Genomic DNA, 16,398 nt, shown 5'->3' with positions numbered 1-16,398 from the left:
ACTCAAGTATACTTAACAATGCACGGCATTCAACAGGAGCACTAATATAATTTCCGTTTCTTAAGAGGGTGGGGTGGCTGATTTGAAAAGTTCAGGGAACACAGGGTGATACCAGAGGGCCACGCTAAGCCCTTTGGGCTTGTCCCTGAATAAGGAGAGGGTCTCTCATTTATAAATAAGAAAGAGATGTGATTACTTTTTAATTAGATTAGTAATAGCAATCAGAAAGTTGCAGGCACTTATTTAACACTGATGAGGTACTGATGGTCTCACATTTGAAAGGGGTGGCACCCCAAACAAGACAAGAATAGCAGGAAAAGATAAAGTTGCTGTTAGGACACAACGGTTGGCTGTAGGTCTGCTGTGGAGGTCATCAGTAAAAATCTACACCCTGGAGACACAGTGAATGTCAGAATGCAGGCAATACTCAAGTCTGCACTACTGGACTATTGGAGACCCTGTTCCTCTATCTGGAATGGGGAATGGCCTTGCCACCTCTTTCATCTGAGAAGACGTTGAAGACTTTGGGCAAGGGCCAGCTAACACCTCTGTTCTCCTGGGCTTCTCAAATCAGCTGGGGCACCCACCCCCCCCCCTTCCTCTGTGCATCCTGTTGTATCTTCCAAGCTCTCCCACAGAGGATGGTGGTTGGGGCTCACATTTTAGTCACTCTACTGGTCACTAACCTGGAAGCCTCTTGAAGCCCTGCACACCCTTCCCACTTGTCTGTACCTAGCATGAGACGTATACATGCACAAACACATCTCCTCACACACATACATGCACACACATGCACACACACAACACTTATTCCAACTTCAGATGGTTGGAGAAGGTCAGTAATATTACCTACATTGAGAAAAAGGGAACAAAGGGTAGAGATTAGGGCACCAATATTAAAGAATGTCGAAGCTAACAACAGAGTGGACAGGCTGGAAGTCCTGGAGGGAGGAGAAGTGTCAAAGGGTGATCTCGTCCCAAGAAAATTCCAGTAAAAATGGCCCAGAGTGCTGCCCACGGAGGAACGGCCTCTGACATTCTTTACGGTCTAGAACGCTCCTACCTTGACTTTTTACTGAAGTGGTTTATCACTGGTTAAATGTGCTGTATCTTTGACTATGTGTCAAGAAAATAATATAGATGGGAGTGGAGGAATGATAAAGTCTGAAAAACCGAGTCTAACTCATTCAATCAATTCCCTTAGGCTTAACTTTTGGAGAATTCCAGTGGTAGCTCCCAGAATTCTGAACTATCTGCATATTCTTCCTGTCACCTGGGAAGCAGGCAGTTAGGCAATTAGGGATCACTTCCTTTTAGCAACAAAGCTCGCACTTCAGGCATCCAGCAGAGAAGGGACCCTGTGAGTTTTCTGTGGCTGCCATAACAAATGAGGACAACCTGGGCAGCCTGAAGTAACAGAAGCATATTCTCTTCTGTTTGTGCTGGAGGCCAGAAGTCTGAGATCAATATATCTGCATGGCTGTGTATTCCTCTGAAGGCCGTCAGGGAGATCTGTTTCTTGCCTCTTCCAGCTTTTGGTGGCTCCAGGTACTCCTTGGCTTGTGGCTGCATTGCTCCAATCTCTGCCTCTGTCTTTACATGACCTCCTCCTCTTCTCTGTGTCTCTCTCCTCTGTGTGTCATTTAAAAGGAAACTTGCCATTGGATTTAGGACTCCTCTGGGTAATCTGGGGTTATTTCATCTTAAGAGTCTTAAATATGTCTGTGAAAATGCTTTTTTCCCAAATGAAGTACACATTCACAGGTTCTGGGGGTCAGGAAGTAGACTTATCTTTTGGGAGTTCACCTTTCAGCCTCTTACAGTGACTGCTATATGCTATCACGCTCCATTCTTTCTCTGTTGATGAATCTGCTTTTCTGTTTCAAAGACTGACTTGCTATCAGTTTCCTCTGCCATAATAGTGCCACACACAGGAACGTTTGATACTTATGTGATGTGTGATTGTGTGAAGTGTGATAATGGTGTCAGCCTGGAACACAGTGTAGCTCATAGAAAAATATTACCTTGGTTTTTTCTTAACAATTTGATTTCTTTTTTTTGATTGGAAATGATAGTTTATCTAGAAAGTAGATTTGAGAGAGAGAGAGGGAAAGAGAGAGGAGATTCACCTCCTCAAGATAGGGGAGGGGGCCAAAGCTTAGGGAAACAAAAGCATGGTTCAGCAATTTGATTTCTTTTATGCTCACCTCAACATTTTTGTTTTGAAAGGGATGTGGATTTGGGAGCATATTATTGGTCATCAGAGATCCTCATTTCTAGTTTCACAAATTCTGTTTGAGCAAGCTTCCTGTCAGTAGGGGAAGTGTTTTCAATTTCTATTTCTTTTTTCTTGTCTAGCCTTAAAAGAACATACTGTATAAAAAATGCTCTTTAATCAATTTGCTGATGAATATATTTGAGCGTTCCTAAAATATTCAAGCTTTCTGCAATTAAAAAAAATTTCTATTTTGCCTCATGCCAAAAGCATTTCAGGTGAGATCCACTATAGAAATACATATAGCATACAAAAAGTAAGTGAGGAAATAAAAGTGGAAAGAAGTCGGGAGTGGTGGCTTATGCTTGTAATCTCAGAACTTTGGGAGGCTGCGGTGGAAGGATTGTTTGAGCCCATGAGTTCAAGACCAGCCTGGGCAATATAGCAAGACCTCATCTTCACAACAAAATTTTAAAACTTAGTCAGTCGAGGTGGTACGTGCTTGTAGTCTCAGCTACTTTAGAGGCTGAGGCTGAAGGATCACCCAAGCCCAGGAGGTCAAGGCTGCGGTAGGCCTTGATCTTGCTACTGCACTCCAGCCTGGGCAACAGCGATCCTAACTCAGTATATAAACAAATAAACAAGCAAATAAATAAATAAGAAGAAAAGCAGGATTGGAAAAGTAAGATAACTTGAGAAGGATAGGATTGGAACATACTCATGCCTTCACTTCCAGGAAGTTATTAGCTGTGGGCCAGACATTTGTTTCTGAACATTAACACAATTAAATGGGTGAAGAGAATGATCAAAATTTACAGCATCCACAATGTAAAAAAAAAAAAAATCAAAATTGTTTTAGAGGTTGCTTTGTGCACAGTTCATAATCCCTCTGCATTACTCATGGGGATAGAATGGGGGTTTGGTATCCTAAGAACTTTCCAAGAATGTCCCTCCCCGGAGGCTGTTGACTTCACGACAAAGTCTAAGTCAGACAGAGCCTCTTCAAATGTTAGGCTGTCGAGAGCATTTGTTAAGATGGCAAAGCCTTCAGTGATTCTGGTTCAGCAACAAAGCTCTTCATAAAACCCCTGGGCCCAATTCTAAACGTGGATTTAAAAAAGATCTGACTGCATGTACTGTCAATTGAGCAGGTGTAAGATTTACAGCCTCCAGAAAAATAAAAAAATCAGGTAGAGGCTCACACACACACAAAAGAAGCTATGGGCAGAGCCACAGTTTTATTTGTTTTCTGTTTTGTTTTGTTTGTTCAGATAATGTTGACTGAGACCTAAAGTTTTATGCCCTAGAACATGGAAATCATAATTTGAACTGAGACAAATTCAATGAACTATTAACAAATGGCCATTAGAAAAACCTTTTTTTCTCAGCAAAATTCCATAAGCCATCTAATTTTAAATCATACAACTTCCAAGTGAATCCTGGAAGATGTAATGGTTGCAGAATTTGCCACCGGGTAAATGACTAAGCTTGCTGCTTCATATAGGTTTTTAAATATAAACCAATTTACTAAATAGCCCATCCTTCTCAAGATATCTTACTTTTACAATTCTTCCTTCTTTTCACTTTCATTTCCTCCATTATTTTTTTGTCCCACCTGTTTTTATACTATATATGTTTAGTGTTGGAGTAAGCAATTTGAAGTCATTAGTCTTGAATTCATCACTGTAATCTCTATGCTTTGGATGTTTGTGTCCCTTCTAAAATGTATGTTGAAATTTAGTCCCTATTGTGGTGGTATTAAGAGGTGGGCCTTTTGGAAAGTGATTATGTCACAAGAGCTATGCCCACATGAATAGGACTAGTGCCTTTATTAAAGGTCTAAAGGAAACTAGTTTATGTATCTTTTGCCTTCTGACACAAGGACACAAGAAAGTTCTCATTGAAGATGGAATGTTCATGCCTTAATCTTGGATTTCTCAGCCTCTAGAATTGTAAGAAATACATTTGTTTGTTTATTTCTTATTTAAGTCAGGGTCTCACTCTGTTACCCAGGCTGGAGTGCAATGGCACGATCAAGGCTCACTGCAGCCTCCACTGCCTGGGCTCAGGAGATCTTTCTGCCTTAGTTCCCAAATAACTGGGACTACAGGCATGCACTGCCATGCCTGGCTAATTTTTTTATTTTTATTTTTGTAGGGATGAGGTCTCCCTGTACTTCTCAGATTAGTCTTGAACTCCTGGGTTCAAGCAGTCCTCTTGCCTTGGCCTCCTGAAGTGTTGGGATTACAGGAATGAGCCACTGTGCCCGGCCCATTTCTGCTTTTATAGATGACCCTGTCTGTGGTATTTTGTGACAACAGCACAAACAGACAAATACAGTGATGATGATTTCACAGTGGCTGAGACTATACAGCAAGTGACAATAAAATTTTATCCTCAGTGTAGCAATGTGTAAAGTTTGGGTCTGGATGGCAGGCCCTGTCTCAACAAAGTCTGGTCAGAATTTTAGTTTTGTGGCCAGGTGCAGTAACTCATGCCTATAATCCCAGAACTCTGGAAGGCCAAGGTGGTGGGAGGATCACTTAAGACCAGATGTTCAAGACCAGTCTAGGCAACAAAGCAAGAACTTGTGTCAGAGAGAGAGAGAGAGAGAGAGAGAGAGAGAGAGAGAGAGAGAGAGAGATCAAAAATTTAGTTGGTTGTGGTGGTGCATGCCTGTAGTCCCCACTACTCAGGAGGCTGAGGTGGAAGGCTCACCTGAGCCCAGGAGATTGAGGCTGCAGTGAGCTGTGACCATACCACTGAACTCCAGCCTGGGTGACAGAGTGAGACCCTGACTTAAAGAAGAAGGAAATAAATAAAAGGGGGAGGAAAAGAGGAAAGGAAGGAAGGAAGGAAAGAAGGAAAGAAAGAAGAAAGAAAGAAAAGAAGGAAGGAAGGAAAGAAAGAAAAGCAGTATCAAATCATCAAGATTCAATATAAAAAGATTACATAAAATTTGTGAATATTCTTTGTCTATTCTTCATGTTGTAGTTTATCCTAAGTAAATAGTCAAGGATGGGTGAAACGATTTAGCCAAAGAATGTTTATATTTATAATATTGGAATATTAGAGACAATCCAATTGTTCAGAAATGAGTATTTATTGAATATATTATTCACTGGAATATTAGTCAGTCATAAAATGCTGTTATAAAATAATATCTAAGACAAGGAAACATGTTTAAAGTCTGTTATTAAGTGAATAACAACTAAACAACATCTGATGCACATAGCTTGGGATTTATAAAGAACTCACAAAGAATAAATCACAATCAGCCTCAAGTTTCTAACAGAGCTCTCACCTGTGTAAAAACTAGAGTAACACTAGTCAAAAATGCAATGATCATGGCTCAACCTCAACCCCACAGAAAGTACAGTCCTTGGAAACACAGCGTTAGACATTTTAAAAGAAAAAGCACCATAGATTCTGCTGGTCAGCCTAACATTGGAAAGTGGAAAGGAAGAATGCTTCATGAAAATGTGATAGTTAATACTTTCAGATCTTTTGTTCATTCATTTATTCATGTAAATATCTACTAAGCTTCCATATACCTGGGAACTGTTTAAGGCTCTAAACAAGCTCCCTGCTCACTACATTTTAGCAAAGGGGGAGAAAATGGTGGAAAGCTGGTAAAGACATCAATGAGTACCTAACAGGAAATAAAGGTAACACTAGGCTGCATCTCTATCTGAATGTTGTCACAGGTAGTTTGGCTGGTCACAGAAGCCTGTCTGAGAAGGTGATATTTGAGCTAGCTGGAATTTCAGAAATGAACTACTCCTACAAAGATCTGCAGCAGAATATTGTGGGCAGAGGGCACACCCCATGTTCAGGTCCTGACAGAACCTGACAGAGAAATGTATGAGTGTATTAGGATTCTTCAGAGAAACAGAAACAAACAATATGTTTGTGTGTGTGTGTATATATATATATATATATGTGTGTGTGTGTGTGTGTGTGTGTGTGTGTTCAAATAATGTACACATTCACACACACACACACACACACACACAGAGAGAGAGAGAGAGAGAGAGAAATTTATTGTAAGGGACTGACTCACACAATTGTAGGGGCAGACTGGCAAGCTGGAGAACCAGAATTCCTTCTTCCTTGGGGGATCCAAGTCTTTTCTCTTAAGCCCTTAACTGATTGGATGAGGTCAACCCACATTATGGAAGGTAAGCTTTTTTACTCAAAGTGTATTGATTTAAATGTTAATCATATCTAAAAAAACAAACAAAAACATCTTCACAGCAACATCTAGACTGGTGCTCGACCAAACATCTAGGTACCATGGCTTAGCCAAGCTGAGACAAAATCAACCATCACAATGAAGATTAGTCTCAAATTGGTTATAAGTGGAGCCACTGTTGTCCTCTCTGCATTCTCATCTGTGTTTTGTTTTTTTTCTGGCAGTGACCTAACTATATAGACCAGCACCCATGAGCCTGAGTTCTAGTAGGAGCAATCTCAGGCTGGCCCTCTCTGTGGTGTTTCCACATGGCTGTCCAGACTGGGGGTTCACGGGTTCTTAGTATATGCAGAGTAAGCAGAATCTGTGAGATTGAGAGTAATCTCAGGTATCAATGTATGAACTTCCATGGAGATTTCCTTGCTGGAATGGAGTGATCTGGGGATCATACACATGCAGGCTCTTCTCTTTAAGGATTCCTCTGTTTAAAGACACATTGATATGAGGCAGTTGCTGGAGGAACTGAGAAGTAGAGGATTTCAGAGACCCTCAGAGAAAAGGGCAGAAGTATGAATCTGATCAGTCAGGTCCAAGGCCACTGTCTGAGGTCACTAGTGTCACTATGGGTTAAAAGCTCAGCACATTAGGGGTGGGAGAGGAGCAGTTCTATTTGTTCCATCTTTCCATAGAGCAGTGACTCTAGCCTGGCCCTAGCTTGTGCCATTCTCCTCCCTCTAGTCTTCCGAGGTCCAAGCATAGAATGGACAAAGCTCAGCTTGAAATTACTGGGGAGGCAGACATGGAGGTGGGCTGGGCCAGAAAGAGATATTCAATGACTGGCTTCAGTCTATGACCACATAGGTCTAATGAGCTTTAGAACAAAGGGGAGTGCTGTACTGTCCAGTGTCAGGCAGAAGTTAATGGTAAACGTATTTGCCATTTTCCTTGTGCTTGAGTTTCTCTTGGGGAGCCTGCAGGGATCAGAGGCTGTGAAGAATATGTTGGGCCTCTTAGCCACAAAAGCTCTGTCTTTGTTTCATTCTGTTATATCAGAATACCCCAGACTGAGTAACTTGTAAAGAACAGAAACTTATTTGGCTCACATTTTTTAAAGACTGAGAAGTCCAAGAGCATGACACTGGGGCATCAGGCAAAGGTCATACCATGTCAGAAGGGAAGAAGGGCAAGTGAACATGTGAGACAGAGAGAAATAAGGCAAAACTCATCTTTTTATCGGGAGTCTACTTTTGAGATAACCAACCCACTCCCATGATAATGAAATTGATCCAAAGCCCTATGATCTAATAATCTCTTAAAATTCCTACCTTTCAACACTGTTTAAAGGCACTTGAATATCAACATGAGTTTTGGTAGGGACATTTAAACCATAGCAACCACTGAATAGAATTATATTTCCTTCATTATTGTTATTAGATATTCTTATATAAAACAAAGATACAATATTGCAAATTGGACTAGCCTTGTAGCATATTAAATTTTAAACAAGGGATAAACAAAATGTCTTAACAAAACATCACCTGATAATTATAAAACCTCGAACCATATTCTGCAATTAAAGCACATAACTTTCTGGATTTCTGAGGAAACTCTGTTTGTTTAAGCCACTGATGATTTAGAAGTCCTGTTAAAGAAAGAAAACCAACTCTGATTAAAGAGTATCTGGAAATGTTTATAAAATATTTTACATGTATTAATATAAATGTCTGTAACCATGGAAGATATACATGTACTTTTAAAGAGAATATAAAATCCTTGGGTGACATCATGAAAAACAGTGGGCTAGGGCTCTTAAATAATAATTCTTCCATAGAAAAAAACAATATCTGGCAAAGACTCACAGAATAAACTTTTTTGGAACTCTGAAATCTAACCCAAAACCTATAGCAACTAGAGAACTGAAGAAAGGGTGACTAGTTTTTAGAAGAAAACATTATGGCATTTTTGTTTATTTCCCTGCCATCTTCCATTTCCTAAGAAGGTAGTGCCTGCTGTAGAGACAGCAGTTCACATTCCTGTCAGCTAATGTGGGCCTTGTATTTAAAATACTTTTGTCATAAATTTTGACACATCCAGTGGTTCCCCGAGGGGCTGGCTCAGAGACTAATTTGTGTTTATTCCACCCTCATGGTTTTCTGGAAGGTGGCATTATCTGTTGAAAGAGTTAAACATAAAATAAGCTGGACATGGTAGCACATGCCTGTAATTCCAGCTACTTGCAAGGCTGAGGCAGAAGGATCACCTGAGCCCAACAGGTTGAGGCTGTGGTGACTGTGAGTGTGCCACTGCACTCCAGCCTGGGTGACGGAGTGAGACTCCAACTAAAAAAAAAAAAAGTTAAACAAACATTGCTTGCTCAACTGGGCAAAGGGACAGTGGATGAGGGAAGTGGAAGACAGACCCAAAAGCTCAGGAAGAAGAAGGCAGTCTCTTGCAGGAATAAGGACTAAGAAGGACTGTTACATATACTAGAGAAGAGATAATGCAGTGTGCATGTCTAGGACTGAATTCATGCTCACAGATGACCTTCAAGAGGACACTGGGTTTGCACCTCTGGCGGAAGTGTAGGTAGGTTGTGTGAAAGCAGGAGGTGAAGGTTAAGGTAGAGTTGTAGGTGGGCTGGCTTAGCCTTAAAGCAGTGTCCCAGCTTAGAGTCCCACTGCAAAGACTAAGAGAGTATTCATTCTCTCTCTCTTTCTCTCTCTCCCTCTCTCTTCCCTCCCCCTCCCCTGGTCTCTCTCCTTCTCTGACTCCCCTTGACCCAGGAATTCAAGGAAACACAGTCTACAAAAATAGTTTGAAAAATGTAACAAACAATGACTGCAACTCTCAACACACAACAGCAGCAAACCCTGGGGAAGGGAGAAATTTGATTTCCAGAGTTATCACATTATAATATTCAAATGCCCAATTTGCAGCACAAAATTGCATGGTATGCAGTGAAATAGAAAAGGTATGACCCATTCAAAAGGAAAAAAGGAAGAAACCATCCCTGAGGAAGTTCAGATATTGGATTTGCTATACAAACCTTTAAATCAATTGTTTCACATATGCTCATGTTTCTAAATGAAACCATGAACAAAGAATTATAGGAAATCAGGAAAATGATGTATGAATAAAATGAGAATATTAATACAGATAAATTATGATATAAACCAAATGTAAATTCTGAAGCTAAAAGAGGAATAACTAAAATAAAAAATTCATTAGAGGGGCTCAACAGCATATTTGAGCAGGCAGATGAAAAAAATTCAGTGAACTTGAAGACAGCATTATTGAAAAGAGTGAACAGAGTGTAAGAGACCTGTGGGGGCACCATCAAGTGAATCAGCATAAGCATTGTGGCAGTCCTGGAAAAAGGAAGAGAGAGAAAGAGGCAGAAAGAACACTTATAGAAATAATGACTGAAAACTTTCCAAATTTGATAAAAGGCATGAATTATACATTCAAGAAACTCAAAAACCTCAAGAAGAACAAACTTAAAGAGACCTACACTAGAACTCATTAAAATTAAGTGGTCAAAAGACAAAGACAGAGAAAGAATCTTGAAAGCAGCAAGAGAGAAATTCTTGTTATGTACAAGAACTTCTCTGTAGGATTGACACCTGATTTCTCATCAGAAACTATGAAGGCTAGAAGACAGTGGCACAACATATTTAAAGTGCTGTATGAAATTTTTTTTAAAAAAACTCTATATTTAGCAAAATTATTTTTCTGAATGAAGGGAAAATTAAAATATTCCATAATAAAAGCTAATTGTGTCATTACCACTAAATCAGTCCTTCAGGAAATGCTAAAGAGAGTTCTTCAGGATGAAGTGAAAAGACATTGGAGAGATACTTATTGCTGGTCAGGAGTGGTGACTTATACCTGTAATCCCAGAACTTTGAGAGGCTAAGGTGGGAGGATTGTGTGAGTTCAAGAGTTCAAAACCAGGCTTGGCAACATAGTGAGACTTTATCTCCCCCCAAAATTAGCCAAGTGTAGTGGTGCAGTCCTATAGTCCCAGCAACATGGGAGGCTAAGGTGGAAAGATTGCCTGAGCCCAGGAGGTCAAGACTGTGGTGAGCCATGACTATGCCACTGAACTTTAGCCTAGATGACAGAGTGAGACCCTGACTGAGAGAGAGAGAGAGAGAGAGAGAGAGAGAGAGAGAGAGAGAGAGAGACTCAGTGCCATATGAAGAAATCAAGATTGCCAGCAAAGGTATTTTTATAGGTAAATATAAAAGCCAGTGTTATTGTTGTTTTGGCTTATAACTCCTTTTTTATTTCCTACATAATTTAAAGACAAGTTCATAATGTAAAATCATAAATCTATGTTAATAGGTATACAATGTATAAAGATACAATTTTGATAACATAAAGAAAAGCAGAGCTGTATAAGAGCAGAGCATTTGTATGCTTTTGAAGCTAATTTGGTATCAATTCAAACTATATTGTTATAAAATTAGGGTGTTAGTGTAAGGGAGCTACAACCCCCACTCACCCGTCACCACTCCTCCGCCACTTGCTTAAGCAACATCATCTTATTTTTACTGCCAACATCTGCTTTCTCAAGGTGTGCATCTCAAGGCCACATCTCCAGGCTGTGTGACCACCAATACCAGCCTGCTTCCTCAAGGCCATGTCTTGGAACTACATGACCACCAACACCTGCTTCCTCAGGACTACATGTGCTATATGACTGTCAGACCCCAGCTAGGGGATATAAAAGGGACACGCCCAAAGAACAAGCTGCTGGTTCTTCTTTAGGGCTAACCTTTCTTTCCTTTCCCTCCAATAAATTTACTTTATGTAACCACTCAGCTTGTTCTCTTTTTCCCCACACTTGCCTTACAATTAACAATAATCCCCAAGGTAACCACTAAGAAAATATCTTAAAAAGATAGAAAAATGGCAGAAGTAAACCCTTTCTTATTAGTAATTAATTAAAATGAAATGGAGTAAACTCTCCAATCACAAAGCAGAGATTAGAAGAATGAATTTAAAAACATGATCTGGCCAGGTTCAGTGGCTCAACCCGTAATCCCAGCACTTTGGGAGACCGAGGCAAGTGGATTGCCTGAGCCCGTGGTTTCGAGACCAACCCAGGCAACTTGGCAAGACCTCATCTCTACAATACATAAAAAATTAACCAGGCATCATAGTGTATGCCTGTAGTTCTGACTACTTGGAAGGATGAGGTGGAAGAATCGCCAGAGCCCAGTGGGTTGACACTGGGGTGGCCGCAAGTGTGCCACTGCGCTCCAGCCTGGGCAGCAGAGGGAGACTACAACTGAAAAAAAACCAGATCCAATTATATGCTTCTTACAAGTCACTTTAGGCCTCAAATTGAAAACTATAAAACATTGCTGAAAGAAATTAAAGATGATCTAAATAAATGCAATGACAACCCATCTTCATGAATTTGAAGATTTATTATTGTTAAGATGGCAATACTACCTAAAACAATCCACAGTTTCAAAGTAATCCTTGTCAAAATTCCAACTATATGATACTGCATAATGGTAAACATGTACACCAATGGGATAAAAAATTCATAAATGACCTCATACATCTATAGCCAATTGAAGTTTTTGGCAAGACTATTCAAAGATTTGTATGGGGAAAGAAGACTGTTTTAACAAATAGTGCTGAGACAATTGGATATCCATGTACACAAAAAAAAATGAATTTGAATTTTTACCTTGCATCATGTAAAAAAAAAAATTTCAAAATGGATCAGTGGCTTAAATCTAAGAGCTAAAACCACAAAACTTTTAGAAAAAAATGACCAGGAACTTGGCAATGGATTATTTGATATGACATCATCAGAAATATAAGGTTTGTGTATCAAAGGATATTATAAAGAAAGTGCAAAGACAACTTACAGAACAAAAGAAAATACTTTCAAGTCAGATATCTAATAAGAGCCTAGTATCTAGAATATATAAGAAACTCTTGTAACTCAACAACAAAAGGACAAACAACTTCATCAAAAAATGAGCAAATGACTTGAATAGGCATTTCTTCCAGGAATATATATAGGCAAGTGTCAATAAGCACATAAAAAGATTCTTGACATCTTTAGTCATTAGAGAAATTAAAACCACAATGAAGCATAATCTTATATTCAGCAAAATGACTATAATGAAAAAAAAAGGAAAACAACACATGTTGGTGGCAATATGTTGAGCTTAGACTCACTGTCTTGGCCCAGTTGTGCTGCTATGAAGGAATACTTGAGGCTGGGTAATGTATAAAGTAAAAAGGTTTGTTTGGCTCTTGGTTTTGTATGCTGTACAACAAGCCTGGCACAAGCATCTGTTTTTCTTGAGGGCCTCTGGCTGCTTCTACTTGTGAAGCAGAGCCTGTGTGTGCAGAGATCACGTGGCAAGATAGAAAGCATGAGAGAGAGGAGAGGTGCCAGACTCTTTTTAAACAACTAGTTCTCTTGTGATCAGTAATAGAGTGAGAACTTATTACTATGAGAATGACACCAAACCATTCATGAGGGATCTCTGTTCCCATGACACAAATACTTCTCATTAGGTGCACCTCCAACATTGAGGATCAAATTTCAACTTTTAGAAAGACAAACATATAAACTACAGCATTCCACCCCAGCCCCTCAAAACCTATGTTCTTTTTACATTGTGAAATGTGATAATTCCTTCTCAACAGTCCCCAAAAGTCTTCACTTGTTAAAGTACCAACTTAAAAGTCTAAAGTCCAAATCTCATCTGAGACTCAAAGCAACTTTCTTTCTGCTATGAGTCTGTAAAGTCAACAACAAATTATTTATTGCCAAAGCATAATGGTGGTACAGGTGTTGGGTAAGCATTCCAATTTCAAAAAAGAGAAATCAGCCAAAAGAAAGGGGTACCATGCCCCATGCAAATACGCAATCAGGCAGGGCAGATATTAAACCTTAAAGATCCAGAATAATCTCCTTTGACTCCATGTTCCAAATTCTGGGCACATTGGTACAAGGGGCGGGTTCCTGAGGCCTATGGCAGCCCTGTCCCCATGTGGGTGCTCTCATGAGTTGGAGTCCAATGCCTGCAACTTTTCCAGGCTGAGGATGCATGCTGCCATGGGCTCTATAATTCTGGTGTCTCAAGGGCGGTGGCCTTGTTTTCACAGTTTTATTAGGCACTGCCCTAGTGGGTACTCTCTGTTGTGACTCTGGCCCTGTTGCAGACTTCTGCCTGAGTATCCGGGCTTTCTGATATAGCCTGTGAAATATACTTGGAAACCACCACAGCTTACAATTTGTCCATTAGCCAGATCCAAAGCCACTTCCACATTTTCGGATGTCTTTATAGCATCCCCCCACTCGTTGGTACCAATTTTCTGTCTTAGTCTTTTTGCGTTGCTATAAAGGAAGACCCAAGTTGGGTAATTTATAGAGAAGCGAGGTCTACTTGGCTCACAGTTCTGCATGCTGTACAAGAAGTATGACTTTGCGCCTTCTACTCACGCAAGGAGGCAAAGCAGAGCCTGTGTGTGTCAGAGACCACATAGTGAGAGAGGAAGGGAGAGAGATAAGGGAGGGTGGTGCCAGGTGGTTTTGTAACAGCCAGCTCTCACATAAACGAATAGAGCAAGAACTCGTTACTTTGAGGATGGCACCAAGCCATTCATAAGGAATCTGGTCCCATGACCTGAATATTTCCCATGAGGCCCCACCTCCAACATTGGGGATCAAATTTCAACATGAACTTTGTGGGGACAAACATTCAAACTAGAGCACGGCTCATACACTGCTCAGGGGAATGCAAAATGGTGCAGCCACTGGGAAAAACAGTCTGGTAGCTCCTCTCTAGACATTCCACTACTAGCTGTATGCTCGAAATAATTGGAAACAGATTCTCAAACAAGCACGTGTACACACATTTTCATAGCATCACTATTCACAATGGCCAAAAGGTAAATGCAATAAAATGTACATCAATAGGTAAACAGATAAACAGGATGTTGTATATGCATACATAAAATATTATTTGGCCACAAAAAGGAATGAAGAACTGATGTATGCTATGACATAGATGAACCTTAAAAATGCTATGCTAAGTGAAAGAAGTCAGACGAGAAAGGTCACATGTTGTATGACTCCATTTATATGACAAATTCAGAATAGATAAATCTATAATAGAAATAGAATGCAGATTGGTGGTTTCCAGAATCTGGGGAGAGGGAGAAATGGGGAGCATTGCTTGATGGGTACAGGGTTTCCTTTGGAGCTGATAAAAATGTTTAGGAATTGTATAGAGGCAGTGATTGTACAACATTGTGAATGCCCTAAATGCTACTGAATTGTTCACTTTAAATGGTTAATTTCACTTCCATAGAGAAAAAAATGTATCAGAGTTCAGTTTATTTTCACTGAAATCATCTGCACATCAGTAGTGTCTAAAGTGGATATGACACTTTTGTTGGCAAGGGAACAAATCTGGGAAATACAAAGAAGCAGTCTGCCTCCATTGTAAAGAGGTGTGTGTGTGTGTGTGTATATGTGTGTGTGTGTGTGTGTGTGTGTGTGTGTGTGTGTGTGTGTGTGTGTGTGTGAGAGAGAGAGAGAGAGAGAGAGAGAGAGGATGTCAGGGAACTATGGGGTAAATTTCCAGAGTGAGAAAAATCCTGAACACAATCCTAAATTGTTCTGCTGCTCTCACTGTGTATTCCTGACATAGGCACTTAAGTAGCGTCTAAGAGAAATTGACTTGAATCACCGCACACGTGCCTGGGGTAGTGCTGGGAGAAAATTCTCCTGCAGCAGGCTGGTGAAATGGACCAGCAGTAGCAAGGTGGGAAGGCCAACTGAGGGTAACAACCCCATGGTTAACAGATATAAAGATAAGACAGCCAGGAAACGGAGCAAGCCAAGCAGTGTGCAGTTCTCATCAGAACGAGAATATTCAGGGTCTAATCAGAGGTTCACTGAGCTAGAATGGGCACTCCTAGCTCACTAGTGATCGCTTGTGCATGGAGCAGGCCTGACCTTGGGGGCTGGTGCAGGGGCAAGCTAAGCCGGTGGACCAGGTTCAAACATGCAATCATGAAGAAGCAGTACCCAGACCACTGCCCTGTTACAAAACACTTTCCATGGCAATAACAGGGCTGAAACTTGATTTTAATGGGAACTCCATGCTTCAAGTTGTCAATATACAAAAATGTTCTCTAGGTTGTGTGTTGTACTGTTGCACATCTAGGAACTACAAACTGCAAGTTCAGGAGTGATTTCTTTAGGAACTGTGTAATGAGCAAAAGCCTTTGGTTGGCTAAGTCGCCCAAACTAAGTCACCCAAATTCAGACAAGGTAAAGTGTGTGATGTGTTAGTAATAAATGTATTGGAATTTCTTAACTTTAAAGCAACTTCTATGATTTTAAACCACAATTCTAAGAGAAAAAACACTTCCTAAATTTTCTATAAAGAAGCCTGTATTACTTTTACAATCAGAAAGAAAAAAAATCTTCAGGAAGGTGAAGGTCACTTCCAGCACTTTCAGAAGCATTTATTTACAAATATGAGTCATTCCATAGAGATCTCTCTCACCAGGCAGACATATCCTGTGAAATAGCTTTAAGGATCATTCCTTAGTAAGACTTACCTACAATAAGAAAAGTCAACGTAACCATCATACTTAGGATAATCTTTCGTGATTGAATCATCCTAAATAGAATAAAAACAATAAAAAAGGAATTTAACATTATACTCTTTAACTTGAACTTTAAACTAGCCACTACACTCAAGTTAACAAAACTTTCTTATTTTCATTCTTGTTTATTCTAGGTTGAATCTATGAACTAATTTCTTTTTTCTTTTTAGTTTTTAAATTTTGGGATACAATTCAGGGTTAGGTATACAAGTTCATTACGCAGGTACCCTGAAGCCAATGCTTTTTTTTTTTTGAGTCAGAGTCTCACTCCATTGCCTAGGCTGGAGTACAGTGGAACACTCACAGCCACCACAGCATCAACCTG

At 40.0% G+C, this 16,398-nt stretch overlaps 1 protein-coding gene across 1 annotated transcript in view; it reads right to left on the bottom strand.

Moving 5' to 3' along the window:
* Nucleotides 1-16,081, bottom strand: part of SUN3 (Sad1 and UNC84 domain containing 3) — a 41,326-nt gene extending 25,245 nt beyond the window's left edge. Inside the window, exons 1-2 of the mRNA XM_021714975.1 lie at nucleotides 16,026-16,081; nucleotides 7,949-8,052 (exon numbers count right to left, since the gene is read on the bottom strand). Coding sequence (XP_021570650.1) covers nucleotides 7,949-8,052; nucleotides 16,026-16,056 — 135 coding nt within the window. The 5' untranslated portion in view covers nucleotides 16,057-16,081. The remainder of the gene's footprint in view (nucleotides 1-7,948; nucleotides 8,053-16,025) is intronic.
* Nucleotides 16,082-16,398: the final 317 nt, after the last annotated feature.

Source organism: Carlito syrichta, unplaced genomic scaffold (assembly GCF_000164805.1).
Source record: "Carlito syrichta isolate Samal-C Ts95f unplaced genomic scaffold, Tarsius_syrichta-2.0.1 Scaffold306292, whole genome shotgun sequence".
NCBI classification, from domain to species: Eukaryota; Metazoa; Chordata; class Mammalia; order Primates; family Tarsiidae; genus Carlito; species Carlito syrichta.
The sequence above is the reverse complement of the archived record's forward strand: the minus strand, read 5'-3'. Positions and strand labels throughout refer to the sequence as shown.